At 49.0% G+C, this 19406-nt stretch overlaps 1 protein-coding gene across 1 annotated transcript in view; it reads right to left on the reverse strand.

Annotated features, from left to right (window-relative positions):
- Positions 1-19406, reverse strand: part of LOC135238359 (ankyrin repeat and SAM domain-containing protein 1A-like) — a 38566-nt gene that overhangs the window by 12222 nt on the left and 6938 nt on the right. Inside the window, exons 2-11 of the mRNA XM_064306148.1 lie at positions 16057-16137; positions 14607-14763; positions 10014-10310; positions 8815-8890; positions 8542-8643; positions 7594-7739; positions 6235-6297; positions 5518-5653; positions 3492-3535; positions 2850-2949 (exon numbers count right to left, since the gene is read on the reverse strand). Coding sequence (XP_064162218.1) covers positions 2850-2949; positions 3492-3535; positions 5518-5653; positions 6235-6297; positions 7594-7739; positions 8542-8643; positions 8815-8890; positions 10014-10310; positions 14607-14763; positions 16057-16137 — 1202 coding nt within the window. The remainder of the gene's footprint in view (positions 1-2849; positions 2950-3491; positions 3536-5517; positions 5654-6234; positions 6298-7593; positions 7740-8541; positions 8644-8814; positions 8891-10013; positions 10311-14606; positions 14764-16056; positions 16138-19406) is intronic.

The raw sequence follows: 19406 nt of genomic DNA on the forward strand, positions 1-19406 counted from the left end.
GAGGCCGGCCTGCCTGAGGCTGAGCACCATGACTCACTGAACACATCTCAGCCCCAGAATGTCTGCACAACGTTAGGACAACGTGACTCAAACCATCCAAACCATCCTTCAGCGACGTGACGTGACGGGCGAGGAGACGGAGACTGATCTCAACTGATCTCAAAAGTAAAAAAAAAAAAAGAATAATTTTTAAAAATAAAATTAGACATTCAAATGTTCTACCAGTGTTGACGCAACCAACCTTTGGGATTTGATATGGTAATTTATGGCCGAGAGCTTGGATGTGACAGTTTCGCTTTCTTCAGTTTGTTTATTAGAGATTATGAGACACAGCGGACAGGAATACACACAGGTTTACACAATCTCTTAAAGTCCTCTGAGACGTTTTGGGCTTGACGGCCCAGAGGAAAAAGAGCTTCCGGTAATTTCCATGGCAGGAATCCGCTAACGCACACACACACACACACACACACAGCTGCCGCACAGAGCCTGTCATTACGCCAGTACCCACAATGCACCTGTTCATGCTGACAGGCAAGCAGAGAGATGATGGGCACTATATTAATTAGCTTTGTTTTAATTTGGCTGGGGAATTAACTGACATACAACCAGGCTCGGAACAGACACTGCAGCCCCAAGGCAACTGACTAGAATAGGTTTCATGAAAATGTGCACGTTTAATATATTCTATAATTTAGATATGTATATTTAGGATATGAACATATTCTTCAATGCACTGAGAAATAACATGAATGTATACAAGTATGTATGTATGTATGTATGTATTCATGAATGTTTGTACATAAGAGAACAAAAATACAGGACTGATTGCCACTTTAATTAATACTTTTTTTAATGATGACTTGCTTGTTTGACATTTGGTTGAAGATTAAAATGAGTACATGTGAGCGTGTTTGTGTGTATGTGTGTGTGTGTGTGTTTGTTTGTGTTTGTGTAGAAAAGAGAAAGAATGGTGTGTGTTTGGTATCTGTCAATACTATGTGTAGGAGTCACGAGTGTGTGTGTTTTGTGTGTGTATGTGCATGTGCGTGTGAGTGTGTGTTGTGTGTGTTTGTATGTGTGTGTGAGTGTACTGTGTGTTTGTGCATGTGCGTGTGAAAGTGTGTGTTTTGTGTGTGTGTGTGTGTGTATGTGCGTGTGAGTGTGTGTGTGTGTGTATGTGCATGTGCGTGTGAGTGTGTGTATGTGCATGGGCGTGTGAGTGTGTGTATGTGCATGTGCGTGTGAGTGTGTGTATGTGCATGAGCGTGTGAGTGTGTGTGTTTTGTGTGTGTGTGTGTATGTGCATGTGCGTGTGAGTGTGTGTATGTGCATGTGCGTGTGAGTGTGTGTATGTGCATGTGCGTGTGAGTGTGTGTATGTGCATGAGCGTGTGAGTGTGTGTGTTTTGTGTGTGTGTGTGTATGTGCATGTGCGTGTGAGTGTGTGTATGTGCATGTGCGTGTGAGTGTGCGTATGTGCATGTGCGTGTGAGTGTGTGTATGTGCATGTGCGAGTGTGTGTGTGTGTGTGCAGTGCGTGTGAGTGTGTGTATGTGCATGTGTGTGTGAGTGTGTGTATGTGTGCGTGTGAGTGTGTGTATGTGCATGGGCGTGTGAGTGTGTGTGTGTGCATGTGTGTGTGAGTGTGTGTATGTGCATGTGCGTGTGAGTGTGTGTATGTGCATGTGCGTGTGAGTGTGTGTATGTGCATGTGCGTGTGAGTGTGTGTATGTGCATGTGCGTGTGAGTGTGTGTATGTGCATGAGCGTGTGAGTGTGTGTGTTTTGTGTGTGTGTGTGTATGTGCATGTGCGTGTGTGTGTGTGTATGTGCATGTGCGTGTGAGTGTGTGTATGTGCATGTGCGTGTGAGTGTGTGCATGTGTGTGTGTGTGTGTGTGTGCGTGTGAGTGTGTGTATGTGTGTGCGTGATGTTTCCTGTCTAAAGTTCATACTCGGTTTTGGAACAATGCTGGGCAGGGGGCCATGCTGTGGGTTTCCGATGAGAGGCCGACGCTGACAATGGGCGTCGACACATTAAACGCGCTCCCTTTTTATTACACTGCTGCTGCAGCGTACAACAACAAAACAACAACAAAAAAGAAATCCTGAACAATTCACTGCCCAGAAGTGTGGGTTTTGTTTTTTTTTTTTGTGGGAGTGTCACAATCACTAAGAAAATGCACACAATTACTCCGAGGCAGTCCCAGAAGACATCATTTCACCACAGAACATGTCTGGCCCCAGCCAGCCGGTTCAGTCTGGCAGCTCACTTAATGAAGATCAGCGTGAACCAGTCCACGGTCAGAGGAGAACCGTGAAATTAAACGCCAAAACACGAAATGACGAAACCCGTACAAAAAAAACTGCACGCCACAAACTGGGTGATATTAATAACACATCTTCGGGCTGCAGCTCAATATTTACTCTTAATTGAAAAAGAATACGAATACTTCATCCCATAGGGCTTGAGGCAGACACCGTGACTGTGGCACTAATATTGCTGTAACTCTGCATCATGTCTTGCAGCGTTTGTTTACTGTGTGAGATGCACAAATGCCCCTACGCAGTAAAATGTCTCGAGTTACTTCATTACATTAAATTACAGGCATTTAGCAGACACTCTTATCCACAGCAACTTACACAACTTCTACACATCCATCTTATCCAGAGCGACTTACACAACAAAACATATCCGTTTATACAGCTGGATATATACTGAAGCAATGCGGGTGAAGTACCTTGCTCAAGAGTACGATGGCAGCATACCCTCCCGAGGAATCGAACCTGCAACCTTCAGGTTACAAGACCAGTTCCGTACCCATTACACTACACTGTCGCCCACTCACCTCCTGGGTGTGCTCTCAATCCTGGCCGCTCAGCATCCAGGTCCTGTCCCAGGAGAGGCAGGGTCTGGCCCGGGTTGGTCTGGGGCGACGGATTTCGGTTCTGGGACCAATGGGAGGGAGCGGGGAAAGAAAGCGCGTAAGAAGGGAACGGATGATAAATGAGAGAGATATACAGCGTCTGGAAGAAAGACGTAGTACCGCTGGATGGAGGAAAAATGGTTCTGGGAAGAAGGCCATCGATCTGAACTCCAGAGGGAGGACTTATGAGATCTGCACAGTAAAGCGTCCAGTGTTTATTCAACTCTGACAGTGTTAATTCAACTCTAACACATTCCAGAGTGGGACCAAATGCCATCGGTTAAAAGTTGAAATAACACTGGACATTTTACTGTGTATGAACAGAAGGAAATATCACATACATATTCTGACATAAAGGTTGAGGGGCTTGATCGTTTAAACTGCTATTGTTTAGCGCCTCCATCCACGTCACATGGACATAAGCTTATTCAAGCAGGAAGTGAGCGATGCCCCGCCCAGAACCAGGCTGCATGCTGGGAAAGATATGCGGACAAAACACATTCCAGTCATTGCAATCATAAGAGACAAAAGCAGCCAGGCGAACACATTAGACCGGGGTAGTACCTGAGGTAGCAGACTGCTGGGAGGAATGGTGACATCATCCTCATCTGTGAAGAGGAATAAAAGACAAACTGCATTCAGTCTTCGGCTGCGATTCACGTGCTTATTAAAAAATGTAACTAAAATGTCAAATGGCATAAATGTTGGGGCTAATTAAGTAATTAAGGCCAGAACCTGGCATAAAAACCAGAAGCAGACACGGCAGCCCTCACTGCCCACCTCTGGTCTATGCGGTTGTTGAAGCACAGATGGGCCACACAAGTCAGTTCTTTCTTTCTTTTTTTTGAAAGACATCTCAATTGTGCGGTATTCAGAGGGTGTAAATACAGTAGCTTTTTCTCTGCTATAGACTTCCTGCGACTGCCAACACCCCCCCACCCCCCTCAGCCCTCCCCACCCTGCCATTGCTTCTGACGACACACCCCCGTTCCACTGTTGGCTGCCCCTGGTTACTTCTTGCTCAGGGCCACCAAAACCCTACAGCGGGCTCTGCTCTCCCCTGCAGACTCCCAGTCATTATAAACTAACGACGCAGCCCAGGCGTCAGCCAGCGAATGACTGAGCTTCACGGCCACGTACGGCCAAGCACTGAAGACAAACGTCCTCTCCGACCGAGCCAGGCAAGGGGCCGGTTCCTGTCAAAATGTTTAATTTAATCCAGCAGCACCTCGATAAAACATCCTCTTCCAGCCAGTATCAGAAAAGTGCTGCATACGTTCTTAGCCTTGCCTCATTAAGACACAGCTTAAAGCTGAACAGTGTACAGGCAGCAGGAAGGATGCTGATTCATGTTTCGTAGAAGTGCGGAGGACTCATGGGCTTGTGAAGTTCAGGACAGAGCTACCACTAGCAAACAAGCTATTATTATTCACTATTCTCAGAGCAGGATCACACATCGCAAATGTTCCGCTCTGAGAAGTCATTATGCATCGCACTGTGATGTCATAGCAGAGACTCCCATCTTCGATTTGAGCAGGTTTTTTAAAGAATGTTTTGTTTTTCAAAATTCCAAGTCAGTGTTGTAGAACTCTCCTTTCGGAGTAGCGTTCAGTCACCAGCAGCGACTGTTACATCAGCATTAGTATGTTCAGTCCAGAACATTCTAATTATCCTAAAGGGTTAAAGACCAACGAGCAGCCAGGACGAGGGGAAAAAAACGGCCTCTGCAAAGTTCTAAGAACACCTTGATTAACTGCATCTGACTCTAATGGCGCGCTAACTGGATCCCCCTTTAACCCAATTAAACGACCTGCCGTTCGGAAACACTGCAGATAAGCACATGGCTCAGTGCAGACAGAGCAAATGCAGCGTGCTCTTAATGAGCACATGCCCGCAGTGCTTCGTCACACTTCACTGCCCTGCATGCAGTCCAGACCGGCTTCCAGAACAGTTCCACACAGTCCGCCGTTCAGACAAGCTTCAAAACAAGCCCCCAAGAGCGGGAGGATAAAGGATTTATGGGGGAAAAAAACCGAACATGGCTAAAGGATTTAGGATTCTGGAAACTGGGAACCATAAGCCCGTACACTGTGCACACCCCATCCCCACCCCATCCGCACCCCATGCCCACCCCATCCGCACTCCGAGTCTTCCTGTAATCTAATTAAACGTGAAAGCCCATTCCTTTAGAGGACAGGAGTGTAACAGCATCCCTTACTGATGTTTGGACCCGAGAGATAAGGACATTTCAGACACAGACTCAGTGACTTAAAATTTAGAGACTTAAATTTTAGCCATTTTCTGCCCCTCCCCCCCCAGCCTAAATCCTGTATTCTGTCTGGGCCCAAGCCGCTCCAGAAGGAAGGAGTGACATTCAAATTTATTTCCAGCTCACACTGGTGCCAAACGTAAGGAGCATGTTAGCATATATGCACATATAGCTGGCAGTCTGTAATTACAGTAGGAGTGCGTTAAGTGAACACATCTAGCTAGCAGTGTGTAATTGCTGAAAGAGTGTGTTAGCGTACATGCAGAGCTAGCTGACGTTGTGTAGTTTCTCCCTGTTTGTAAGGTGATTCCGAGCTGTTACCTGTCTGGGACACAGAGTCCTGCCTGGAGAGAGGACCTCTGGTCTTGGGAGTGGACAGAAGCTCGTAGGTGGGATCTCCTGCGTCCTCCTCACCTGTCACCTCCTTCTCGTCCATGCTGCCGTTAGCATGCAGGGTCTGTAGAATCAGACAGCAGTGCTATAACACCGGCCCTGGCCTGGCCCCATTCAGCTTGGACGGGAGACTTTGCCCAAGAAGTGGGCCAGTGATGGTGGTGGTGGTGGTAGGGGTGCCAGATTTAGAATGTGTCAAAACCAGACACAACTTGCACGGTCAGAAGCTCAATCGTGAATGAGGTGGGGAACTGCTGGAACCTTTCACGGACTGTGGGGCGGGGGGGGCTATCGAAATGGATCACAAACCAGGGGGGTGGTTGAGTTGCAAATTAATTTCAGAACATTATTCAAAACATTTCATTCTTTCAATCAAATACTCTGACATCGAATTGGACCGGACCGGACAATTTGTTGTCCGGCCAGTACCACAACCCAGACCAGTACAATCAATTTGAAAACTTGACATTCCGGTCGAAACCCAGGCAGTCTTCCCTCTGTGCCAAACGGACAGCCAAAGTGCCAGTGTGACGATGGGGACTCTGTGCCGCAGGAGATGCTCTGTTTTAGATAAGGAAGCTCTGGCTCACTGGTCTAATTCCCAGTGTGCCCATTAGTGCATTATGGTTTCTGGAAGGAAGTTACCTCAGAGCCGACTTCCTCCGGGATGTCTGGAGACGGCGGTGCAGGGTCAGGGTGACGCTCCTTCTGAAACAACAAGAGACGTCAGAGATCAGGAGAATGCCTCTGACTGCTCCCCGAATCGCTCTCTCACCAGGAACATCAGCCAAAAAATCCCCAACATTATTCTGTGTCCAGACGCCTCGTCGGGATAGATCTGCGTGTTTGTTTTCCTCTGCCACATTAGTAGCACTCACAACACATGTCTAAGCTAATACTTAATATACTGTAGTGACCATTAAAATTAGCATTGCCTTGGATATTTCTGAGTGCTCTGCCAACACACGTACAAGCAGTCAGTTTGGAGGAATTCATGAGCTGGTTATCATGCGCTGTCATCCTTTAAGCATCACCTTGTGCAATTGATTTTTAATTATTAACGAGTTAAACGTTTTATAAATGCAACTAATCACACTTGCGTATTTTGGTTGTGGTAGTCCCCCATGTGCAGATCTATGACCAGATTTCTAATCAACCATCCTACCTTTAACCACTGCATAATTAATTACCGGAATAGAAATTAACCGATGAGTTAATGGGTAAAAATAAACATTTTCCATAAAATACAGGGTACATCTTTTGAAAGCTCAATCATAAGCCATAGGCCTCAAGTGATATGTATGCTACAGAACAGTGAACGCATTCAACACAGAGCACAGCCAAACTTTGCAGTGTAGGGGAAGGTCTTCTGTTGGGGAGGGGACACACTGCCACCTAGTGGTCACCATGGAACACAGGTTTACTCACTGCAAAAATGTTACCTTCATTTTTTCCCCCTACTAAATGGTTGGAAAGTTCAGTAGCTGCCAAAACTAGAAATTAAATTAAGGAACTCACAGCGATTGCTCAGTGCTGTTATCCAAAGCGAACGGCAATTTTAGATTTAATCAGGGGTGTAATTAAGATAACAGCTGAATAAATAATTCAGGAGAGACAGCATAGGTTAGGACTCTTAAGACTGAAGGTACGGGTGTTCTGGGACTGAAACCCAGCTGGATGGTACTGCAATGAAGTGCTCTTGACATCCAGCTACATAAATTGGTCGCATAAAATAAAGTGCAAAATCCATATGAGCTGTCAGAATATTAAAAAATAAAAAACAGAACTTTGTCTCCCTCTAGTGGCGAACATGGCAAAACCACCTACCCAGAGTTCATGTTTAAATACACAACTGCACGACTCAAACGAAGGCATTGTGTAACTTGCGTTTCGGCACCCCAGTAGTCATCTCTGGGCATGTGTAAAACTGTGAGTGGAGCTCATCTTTTGGGTTAATTCTCTTGTCTGCAGGTGTGGCGTTTCGGAAGCAGGTGAGCTGCTCACCTTGCCTCCTTCGCTGTCCGGTCGGCCCGATTCCCGGTCCGAGGATTTCCCGCTGGCCAGGCTGTCCAGGGAGTGACAGGAAGTGTCCTCAAGCAGGGCCTCGTACGGATTCTCCTCCTCGGGCCCCGAAAACTGCTCATTCAGCTCTGCAGTACACACACACACACGCACACACGCACACACGCACGTAAGCACACACACACACACACACACACATACACACGCACACACGCACACACACACATACACACACACACACGCACACGCACACACACACACAGCACGTACAGCACACACACACACACACACACACACACAGGTCAGACCCAAAACAGAAGGCACGCACGCACACACACACACATGCACATGCATACACACACACACACACACACATGTGCATTGGAGGAGGCCACTGATATGTGTCCTACAAACCTTCCGGAAGGTCCTAAACTTACCTGTTACCCTGGGGCTGGCCCTATCTGGATAGGGTGGGGAGGGGGGAGGAGGAGGAAGGTCCATGTCATATGCATTTCCTGTCATGTGACCTGTGGAGCAGCGAGAGGACAGACTGAGATCTATAGCACTGAAGAACACATTCACGGCCATACATGTTGGCCTGTGCATTAACCTCTGCATCGTATACCTTCTACATGTTGAGCTTCACTCTAAAACTGCCAGAAAACTAACTAACTGCCCTGCGGCTACCAGTATAGCTTTAGTTCTCCCTCTTGGCTGTCTCCTCTTGTTGTTGCTAATGTGCATACAAATAAATGAAAAATTCTCCATTTTGTAGTTTTTCAGATGTTTCTCATACACTTCCTGTAGTCTTGAGAGCCAAAGATAGCCTGTGTGATTGTAACCACCAATTACAGGCCAGGCCACTCTGACATGTTATGACACATATCGGCCACTAGGGGGTCACATGGATCAGTGAGTGGGGACCCTCACCGCGGATGAGAGCGGCGATCTCGCGACTCTTTCGGGAGGGCACCTCCCTCACCGTGTCCAGCGCGGTGTGCCCCCGGGAGTCCACCATGTTGGCATCAATCCCTGCGCCACCAAAAAAAAAAAAAAAGAGAGAGGAGGTGACAAATCAAGCAGAACGAAACCGGAAATATGCAACTGACAGAAAGGTGAGGACCTTCAGGAAGGAGCTTGTCACACAGGAAGTGACATCGTGATTGGGGGGAAGAGACAGGCCACAGACGGGGGAGGTCTGACCTGCGCTGAGCAGCTTCTGCACCACGTCCGTCTTCCCAAACAGCGCGGCCTCGTGCAACGCACTCCCCTTCTCTGTCTGAAACACACGGCACGGTCAGCACACCCTTCTGACACAGCACACTGGACAGGGAACAAAGTTTGTGTGTGATGGATGGAACAAAGTTTGTGTGATATACATGGAATAAAGTCTGTGTGCGATACAGGGAACAAACTTTGTTCCATCCATCACACTCAGACTTTGTGTGATATACATGGAATAAAGTCCATGTATGATATACATGGAATAAAGTCTGTGTGCGATACAGGGAATAAAGTCTGTGTGATACAGGGAATAAAGTCTGTGTGTGATACAGGGAATACAGTCTGTGTGTGATACAGGGAATAAAGTCTGTGTGCGATACATATGGAACTAAATTAGGGGCGAACAGCTCAGGAGGTAAGACCGATTGTCTGGCAGTCGGAGGGTTGCCAGTTCAAACCCCAACCTGAGCGTGTCGAAGTGTCCTTGAGCAAGACACCTAACCCCTAACCCCTAACCCCTAACTGCTCTGGCGAATGAGAGGCAAAAGCGCTATATAAATGCAGTCCATTTACCATTTACCAAATTACAGCATAATTTATGGAATAAAGACTGTGTGACACGTGAAATAAAGTCAGTGTGTAGTACTGGGAAAAAAAAGTTTGTACGTAATACATGGAATGAAGACTGTGCACAGTGATTCAGTCCAGATGTAGGAATTTTAAACTGAACTGAATGTGTGTCTGTTCTCAGGTTTTGCAGCAGTCAAAGTGCTTGGCAAACAGGTGAGTGAGATGCAGAACCATCAGTACCCGATGGCCCCGGCGCGTTATCGGACTCTGAGTGCCCGCAGACCTTCTGCTTCACATATGAGGCCAGTCAATCAATCAAACCCCCCAGATGTCCACAGCACGTCCAGATGTCTTTAAACAACTTTAACAAATGAATCGGTGCTAAACCGCAAAGCAGAAGTTAGCAGGACTCAGACTGCGGCATCATATCTTTGTGAGTCCTGGGTTTGGTCCGGGTCCAAAGAAAGGCGTCCCAGAACTCATAACATACATCCCCTCTTTCCAAACTGTGCTGACAGAAACAGAAGGGGGAGGGGCTTAAGAAGCACCTCCCCCCCGCTGAAGAGGTCAGAAGGCCCCGCCCCCTTTCTCCTCCCTCCCTCACCTACCTCGCAGTTGATGTCCATGCCGGCCTCCAGCAGGACCTGCACCACGGGCAGGTGCCCGTTGCGGGCGGCCAGGTGGAGGGGCGTGTGCGTGGGGGCGCGGCAGGCCAGCAGGGCGGGGCCGGCGGCCAGCAGGAGGCGCACCACCTCCAGGCGGCCGTAGAGCGCCGCCAGGTCCAGCGGCGTCTCCAGGCGGTTGTTGCGCGTGGCGGGGTCGGCCTGCTCCGCCAGCAGGAGGCGCACCACCTCGGCGTGGCCGTACTGCGCCGCGCAGTGCAGCGGGGTGTCGTTGTCGTTGTTCTGGGGGGGGGGGCGATATTCAGACAGCAGACTGGGGGGAGGAGGAGGGGCTTACACACTCAAATTTAATCAAAAGCCCTGCATTTGCATTTACAGATGCCGCCATTATCAGTCCAAATCCTTCGTGATGCTTAATATTCATCGGCTCCAAGCCCGCCATTCAGCACACAATGGAGGGCTTACGGCACCGCCTGCACCGCCAGACCAGTAACAGATGGAACAGTCTGCCCATTGAGTGTGTGTGTGTGTGTGTGTGTGAGCATGTGTGTGTGTGTGTGTGTATGAGCGTGTGTGTGCGTGTGTGAGCATGTGTGTGTGTGTGAGCGCATGTGCGAGTGTGTGTGTGTGAGCGAGCATGTGTGTGAGTGTGAGTGTGAGTGTGTGTGAGCGCGTGTGTGCGTGTGTGTGTGTGTGTGAGCATGTGTGTGTGTGTGAGCGAGCATGTGTGTGTGTGTGTGTGTGTGTGTGTCTCTAAACACAAAAAAATGAGTTAATGCTTCTTCTGCTTTTATCCCCCGAATGAAAATGCCAAATAATGCTCAGGCTGCAGCCCTCGCTGCATGTGCTTGTCTGCAGCGTGCCTCTGTAGAGCAGGGGTGCCAAACTGAATCCCAAGGGGGACGCTGTGTCTGCAGATTTTAGAGGTTTCCTTTCAATCAGCTGTTGATTAAGGACCTGAGAACAAGGCATGTGGATTCCCGAGCCAATCAATTACTTAAATGAACCACTGGTGCCAAAAACACCTTGAGAACCAGCAGACACTGTGGCCCTCCAGGACTGGAGTTCAGAGTTTGACACCTGTGCTGTAGAGAGAGACTCACATGTGTAACATCGCTTTTTTTCTCATTAAATCCACGACACGACCAAGCAAAAGAGAGAATACAGATTTCAGCCGTGTCCACGTCAGGCAGACTGGCCCATTTCTTTTTTTTTTTACATCCATTTGAAGGTGAGGGCAGCTGCGCTCTTTCTCCGTCCTGCCGGCTCGCACTGCTGGACTGAAGTCACCTGACCCCCCGCAGGTCTAACGCAGCGCTAAAAGCTTCTGTAGGCGCCGTGCACAAAAGCGCGTGCTGCCTCCGATCAGTGACGCGCTGATGAGCCCTTTGTGCCTCAGTGCAGTGAGAGCGTGTCACCCTCCGGTGAACTGAACTTCCACCAGCTACACGCAGCGCACCAACTTAGCCATCGCACACAGCTACAGGCAGAGCACCAACTTAGCCATCTCACACAGCTACACGCAGAGCACCAACTTAGCCATCTCACACAGCTACACGCAGCGCACCAACTTAGCCATCTCACACAGCTACACACAGTGCACCAACTTAGCCATCTCACACAGCTGCACACAGTTACAACACAGCGCACCAACTTAGCCATCTCACACAGCTACACACAGCGCACCAACTTAGCCATCTCACACAGCTACACACAGCGCACCAACTTAGCCATCTCACACAGCTACACACAGTGCACCAACTTAGCCATCTCACACAGCTACACGCAGCGCACCAACTTAGCCATCTCACACAGCTACACGCAGCGCACCAACTTAGCCATCTCACACAGCTACACACAGCGCACCAACTTAGCCATCTCACACAGCTACATGCACCAACTTAGCCATCTCACACAGCTACACGCACCAACTTAGCCATCTCACACAGCTACACACAGCGCACCAACTTTGCCATCTCACACAGCTACACGCACCAACTTAGCCATCTCACACAGCTACACACACCAACTTAGCCATCTCACACAGCTACACACTGCACCAACTTAGCCATCTCACACAGCTACACGCACCAACTTAGCCATCTCACACAGCTACACACAGCGCACCAACTTTGCCATCTCACACAGCTACACGCACCAACTTAGCCATCTCACACAGCTACACACAGTGCACTAACTTTGCCATCTCACACAGCTACACGCACCAACTTAGCCATCTAAGCTCTGCTACCCCCTACCATCGAACAGCTACAACATGCCCAACTTAGCCCTCCAGCTGCAGTGCAACTTGCTTCGCAGCCGTGCACCAACAGGCATCTCACACATGATACCACAGTGCACCAACTTGATCTCACACGCTTTAGACGTTCCTTAGCTCACATCAGCTCGGCACTTAGCACTCAAGCTACACACAGTGCAAACTAGCCATCTCACACAGCTACGCACGGCAAAAAACTTAGCCATCTCACACAGCTCCCGCACGACTTAGCCATCTCACACAGCTGATCATGCACCACTAGCCATCTCACATGTACAGCAGCACCATTGCCTCTCAACAGTACACACGCCACAACTAGCCACCACACAGACAGCACCAACTTAGCCATCTCACACAGGCTCACACTGCACCAACTTAGCCATTCACACATTGACAAGGCAGCGCACATCTTCATCTCCACAGCTCACGCACCAACTTAGCCTCCACCCCAGCTACACGCAGTGCACAACTTAGCCATCTCACAAAGCTACAGCAGCTGCCCACTAGCCATCTCACACAGCTACAGGCAGCGCACAACTAGCCATCTCACACAGCTACAGCACCAACTTAGCCATCTCACACAGCTACACAGCACCAACTTAGCCATCTCACACAGCTACACGCAGCGCACCAACTTAGCCATCTCACACAGCTACAGGCAGCGCACCAACTTAGCCATCTCACACAGCTACACACAGCGCACCAACTTTGCCATCTCACACAGCTACACACAGCGCACCAACTTAGCCATCTCACACAGCTACAGGCACCAACTTAGCCATCTCACACAGCTACACACAGTGCACCAACTTAGCCATCTCACACAGCTACACACAGCGCACCAACTTAGCCATCTCACACAGCTACACACAGCGCACCAACTTAGCCATCTCACACAGCTACAGGCAGCGCACCAACTTAGCCATCTCACACAGCTACACACAGCGCCTCAACTTAGCCATCTCACACAGCTACACACAGCGCACTAACTTTGCCATCTCACACAGGTACACACAGTGCACCAACTTAGCCATCTCACTTAGCTACAGGCAGCGCACCAACGTAGCCATCTCACACAGCTACAGGCAGCGCACCAACTTTGTCATCTCACACAGCTACACACAGCGCACCAACTTAGCCATCTCACACAGCTACAGGCACCAACTTAGCCATCTCACACAGCTACACACAGTGCACCAACTTAGCCATCTCACACAGCTACACGCTGAACCAACTTAGCCATCTCACACAGCTACACACAGCACACCAACTTAGCCATCTCACACAGCTACACGCAGCGCACCAACTTAGCCATCTCACACAGCTACACACAGCACACCAACTTAGCCATCTCACACAGCTACACACAGCACACCAACTTAGCCATCTCACACAGCTACAGCACCAACTAGCCATCTCACACAGCTACACACACAACTTAGCCATCTCACACAGCTACACACAGCGCCAACTTAGCTCTCACACAGCTACACAGCGCACCAACTTAGCCATCTCACACAGCTCACAGCGCACCAACTTAGCCATCTCACACAGCTACAGGCAGTGCACTAACTTAGCCATCTCACACAGCTACACACAGCACACCAACTTAGCCATCTCACACAGCTACACACAGTGCACCAACTTAGCCATCTCACTTAGCTACAGGCAGCGCACCAACTTTGCCATCTCACACAGCTACACACAGCGCACCAACTTAGCCATCTCACACAGCTACACACAGTGCACCAACTTAGCCATCTCACACAGCTACACACAGTGCACCAACTTAGCCATCTCACACAGCTACACACAGTGCACCAACTTAGCCATCTCACACAGCTACACACTGCACCAACTTAGCCATCTCACACAGCTACACACTGCACCAACTTAGCCATCTCACACAGCTACACGCAGTGCACCAACTTAGCCATCTCACACAGCTACACACAGCACACCAACTTAGCCATCTCACACAGCTACACGCACCAACTTTGCCATCTCACACAGCTACACGCACCAACTTAGCCATCTCACACAGCTACACGCAGCGTACGTGCGTGTATGTGCATTTGTGCATGTGTATGTTCCTCTGTGTGCATGTGTATGTGTGCATGCGTGTGTGCCTGTGTGTGCACGCATGAGTATGTGTGCATGTGCATGTGAATATGCACCTGTAATGTGTGCATGTGTGCGTGTCTCTGCATGTGCATGTGCACGTGTAATGTGAGCATGTGTGCGTGTGACTCTGCATGCGCGTGTGTGTGTATGTGTAATGTGTGCGCGTGCAGTCACACCTGCTCGTTGAGTTTGGGCTGTGACGGGCTCTGGTGGATCAGCAGCCTGACGATCCGCTCATCGCCCCGCCAGGCGGCCAGGTGCAGCGGAGAGCAGCCCTTGTGATCAGCGATGTTGGTCAGCGCCTCGTTCCTTAGCAACGCCTGCACCACCTCACTGCAGGACCGGAGAGCGTGGGAGAGAGGAGGTTTACAAGACTGTAATAACAGCTACACTAACAAGAGGGAAGGGAGGTTTACTACAGCGTAATAACAACTGCATGACAGGTGGGACTCTCACACAAGGGTGTTTACTACAATGTAATAACAGTCTTGTCAACGGAGGAATCGAAGTGGGCTATGTTTAGCAATATCTTTCTGTCCCCTTTTTTCTGTTTCTCCCCATTTAAAATTCCCAGGTGCATTCTGGGGCCTGCCCCACCACTACAACACCTCCCTGTAAATTGGGGAGAACACAGACTTGCACCCAAGAGTGTAACCAGGAGCGACTTTTTTAGAGGATGCCATCCACTAGCTGAGCTGCCAGGGCACTGGGGCAATCTGAGCCCCCCACCATGCGGAGGGAAGCACCTCCCTGACCAAACCACCCTGGGAAGCCGGCAGGTTGTGAGAAACTTGCAGGTTGTGGGGTGACACTGTAGTTTACTGGTTAGGGAAACTGGGCTTGTAACTTTAAGGTTGGATAAGGCCAATAAATGCCAGTTAAACCTCAGTAAGCATCTAAAATATCCCTCATTTCACATAAAACTGTTTTGGCCGATTGATGACATGCACTATAACTGAACCAATAAAAAAGATAGAAAATAAAGTGAACTCTGACTTTATGTAGCACAATAACTTGCCACGATAAGGTGTGCTTGTGTGACCATTCAGTGTCAGGCACTTTAGAGTTACAATAGGTGAGATTGCTTAAAGCTAAGTTGTTAAGGCTACAGCGAAACGATCTAAGACAGGTACTTGCCACAGTTACTGCTCAATCAATCAGGTGTGTTATATAGGGCAGGGCAGTACTGGTGTCTGGCCATTGAGGATCCCACATAGTCTGGAGACCTGACACAAACTGTGTGTAACCAGAGCAGAGGTAGGAGAGAAAGAATGTCTATGTGTGTGTGTGTGTATGTGTGTGTGTGTGTGTGTGTGTGTGCGTATGTGTGTGTGTGCATGTGTGCGTACGTGTATGTGTGTGTGTGTGTGTGTGTGTGCATATGCATGTGCGTGTGTGCGTACGTGTATGTGTGTGTGTGTGTGTGTGTGTGTGTGTGTGTGTGTGTGCATATGCGAATGCGTATGCGTGTGCGTGTGTGTGTGTGCATATGCGTGTGTGTGTGTGCGTGTGTGCGTACGTGTGTGTGTGTGTGTGTGCCTGCGTGTGTGTGTGGATGTGTGCGTACGTGTGTGTGTGTGTGTGTGTGGCCTGCGTGTGTGTGTGCATGTATGTGTGTATGTGTACCTTTGTCCGTTGAGGGCGGCGTGGTGGAGGGGGGTGTATCCTGTGCTGTCTGCGCAGTTTACACTGGGGCCACGCCATAGGCTGAGGAGACCAAACCAGGGGAGGGTGTTAGAGACTGACCACACACACACACACACACACACACACACACACACACACACACACACCCCAAACGCACACCCACACACACACACACACACACACACACGTACAGGCACAAACACAGACACAGACAGAATTGGCCTGCTCAGTCTAGAACCAGAAACTCATGGTGTGTTAAAATTTCTCTGCAGGGCTTATAGTATTGATTTTCCCATTTAAGCCAATGATGGTATTGACAAAACCTGTAATGCCCGCCACCCCCCCCCCTCCACCTCCCCCCCTCAGCCCCACCTCAGTTCCTTAAAACTTAACACTAGTGCCTGTGCTCTGTGAATTCACCCATGATGTCATCACGATCTTTCACAATAATGCCTTCTGATTCCTGAGCATGCCATCCTCTATGACATCATCATCACCATGGAGACACTCTCCAGTTCTGACTGGGGCGGGTCCCAATGTTCATCACTGTACAGGAGCATACCACTGAGGTTCAATTTCTGGCAAAATAAAAGCCTTCTTCTGAATTTACCATATCAATTTGGGATAATTATTTACCCACAACAGCCTGCTAATACGTGTGTGATTGTGCAGTACGAAGTCAGAGATGTCCTGTTAAATAAATATCTTCCCATCTCAGTTTCCAGAACAGTTGTCCTCAGTATTGCTGGACTGAACCAACTGAGTCACAAAAGAGGGGGGGAGGGGGAGGGGTCTCCTCTGGATTCAGTGTTGAAGATCCAGCAAGAGAACCGACACAGGATGTGAGTGCCCTGGCATGATGCTTAACGGAAGGAACAGACGAACACAGAAGGCAGGGGCTGGGGGTGGGGGAGTGGAGGGCAGGGGTGGGCTGCTCACTGAAGAGAGGGAGCACTGACTGGGGTGACAGAACCCCCCCCCCTCCCCAGAGAATCCGGGGTTACTGGCACTGCTGTTCCTGAGCCCGGCGAGCAGAGAGCTTTCATGCAGGCTGACACCACTGCTTCCTGGCAGTACAAACACACCCCGATTGTCCCGCGCCTTTCTATCTTCTTCACGCCGTTTTAACGGGTAAACAATCCCAGCTCAGCCACACACGCAAACCACAACCCAAAAAACACACACACTTCAAAACGCTCATTGTATAGATACAGTGTATGAGCTGCAAAATACTCAGCGCTTCAAAAACTCAGAGAGAGTCCATTTTACATCTAAATCTTCAAGAGATCTAGAAATAAACACACAGGGGGCACCCCCCAACCCCCCTCCCCACACTCCCCACCCCCCAACCCCCCTCCCAACACCCCCCATGGACATTAGGCCTAGTTTCCTCCTGGTGAAATTATTGGTTTAATGAGAGCATCGTTCAAAAGCGATATTGCATGTTTTTTTTTTGGAGCACACACAAGAATAGGATTGAAACATACATGCAACTTGCAGTAAACAATCACGTTACAAATATCTCTGCTTTAAAATAATAAGCTAATGAGAAGACATGGCGGCAGGATGCCAGACATTAGCCACAATCATTCAGGGTTCACACTTCTCTACGTGTTACTATTTTTTACTACGAAGGTGTGACCGAGGTTCGCACACTTGCGATTCGCACGTGCTGAACAGGTACACGACACCTGTGCGTGATAAAGTCAAAGGCTGCTGATGAAGAGGAAAACAAATCTCATCACGTTGAGGGTTCGTTCTAATCGGGGACCACTGAAAATCGATCACGGTCATGAGCTTTAAAATCACGATCATCTCCTTTAAAATCTCCACCTCTTTACAGTAGAAAACAGAACGGAACTAGGTAGGTAACCAGGTGAATATCAACCAGGAGTCTTAATGAAAGGATCCGTCGGAGAGCCAATTAGCGCAGGGGGCTAACGGAAGCGTCGGCTTCCCTCAGTGGGGTCTGGCGCACGCCGAGCCGTGCCGGATAAAGTTTAATTAAGCGCAATTAATTAAGACGCTGACATCACAGGCACTCCGGGGCAGACTGGCAAACGGGGGGCGGGCCTCATCTGCACACGTGCCCGAAATAAAAGTAGGCTTAACCCCCCATCCCCCCGATCACTGTGCCTACGCTGTTCACACGCGCAGTACGTCCCACAATTCCCCGTGAGCAGAAGCACGCTTCCTGCACGCTTCCACAATAACAAGGAGAAGACAGGCTAAATGAGGTTCCTCATTATGTTCATCACATAATAACTCCGAAAATCTGTCAGCAATTGAGCGAGGATTGCCTCGTACGCCGCTAACTGCAATGCGAAGCAATGAATGCGATGACTCTGGAAGCTATATTTACTGCAAAACAAACAAATATGCAAATGAGACGAAGAGAGGCTATTCTGGGCGACAGTGTGAAATAATAACATTAGCTACTCAGTAATATTTCCTGTAGTAATTCAGCGAAGCATCCATCGCAGGTGCAGCGCGACGAATCTCGTTAACATCATTCTTTAACGAGCTGCAATACTCCTGTCAGCCACAGATTTACATTACAGGTCCTCCGGCCAAGCTCGAACAACAGATGCACGAGAACTGGACAGAGGATGTGTGAGTGGAGTGAGAAAGTGTGTATAACGCGCGTGTGTGTGCATGCGTGCGTGCCTGTGTGTGTGTGTGTGTGTGTATGTATGTGTGCACGTGTGTGTGTGTGTGTGTATGTATGTGTGCACATGCGCGCGTGTGTGTGTGTGTGTGTGTGTGTATGTGTATGTATGTGTGCACGTGTGTGTGTGCGTGTGTGCCTGTGTGTGTGTGTGTATGTAAGTGTGCACGTGTGTGTGTGTGTGTGTATGTATGTGTGCACATGTGCGTGTGTGTGTGTGTGTGTGTGTGTGTGTGTATGTATGTGTGCACATGTGCGTGTGTGTGTGTGTGTGTATATGGGGGGGGTTCTCAGTCCACTAACAGGCCAGATTTACTAACAGATGGCACACATGAGGCCAGTCCACAGATTGCCCGTCTCACTCCCACATTTGTGAGGGCAGAGCAGAACGGGCACCTCATACAGCAATTCCGTCTCTATAGCGACTGACTAGTGTGGACCAATCAAAATGCTTTACGGTGCAAAAAGCAAAACGCTAACTTGTTCAAGCCAACACATCACTGACAACATAACATTACATTACATTACAGTCACTTAGCACACACTCTGATCCAGACTGACTGACGACAGTGGAGAACATCAGTGTACAAAAGTGTGATAGCAAAAAGAAGGCACTGTAGGCCCGTTTATAATCAATAAAAGTGGAAATATTGCCACAGTA

Source organism: Anguilla rostrata, chromosome 13, assembly GCF_018555375.3.
Source record: "Anguilla rostrata isolate EN2019 chromosome 13, ASM1855537v3, whole genome shotgun sequence".
Lineage (NCBI taxonomy): Eukaryota > Metazoa > Chordata > Actinopteri > Anguilliformes > Anguillidae > Anguilla > Anguilla rostrata.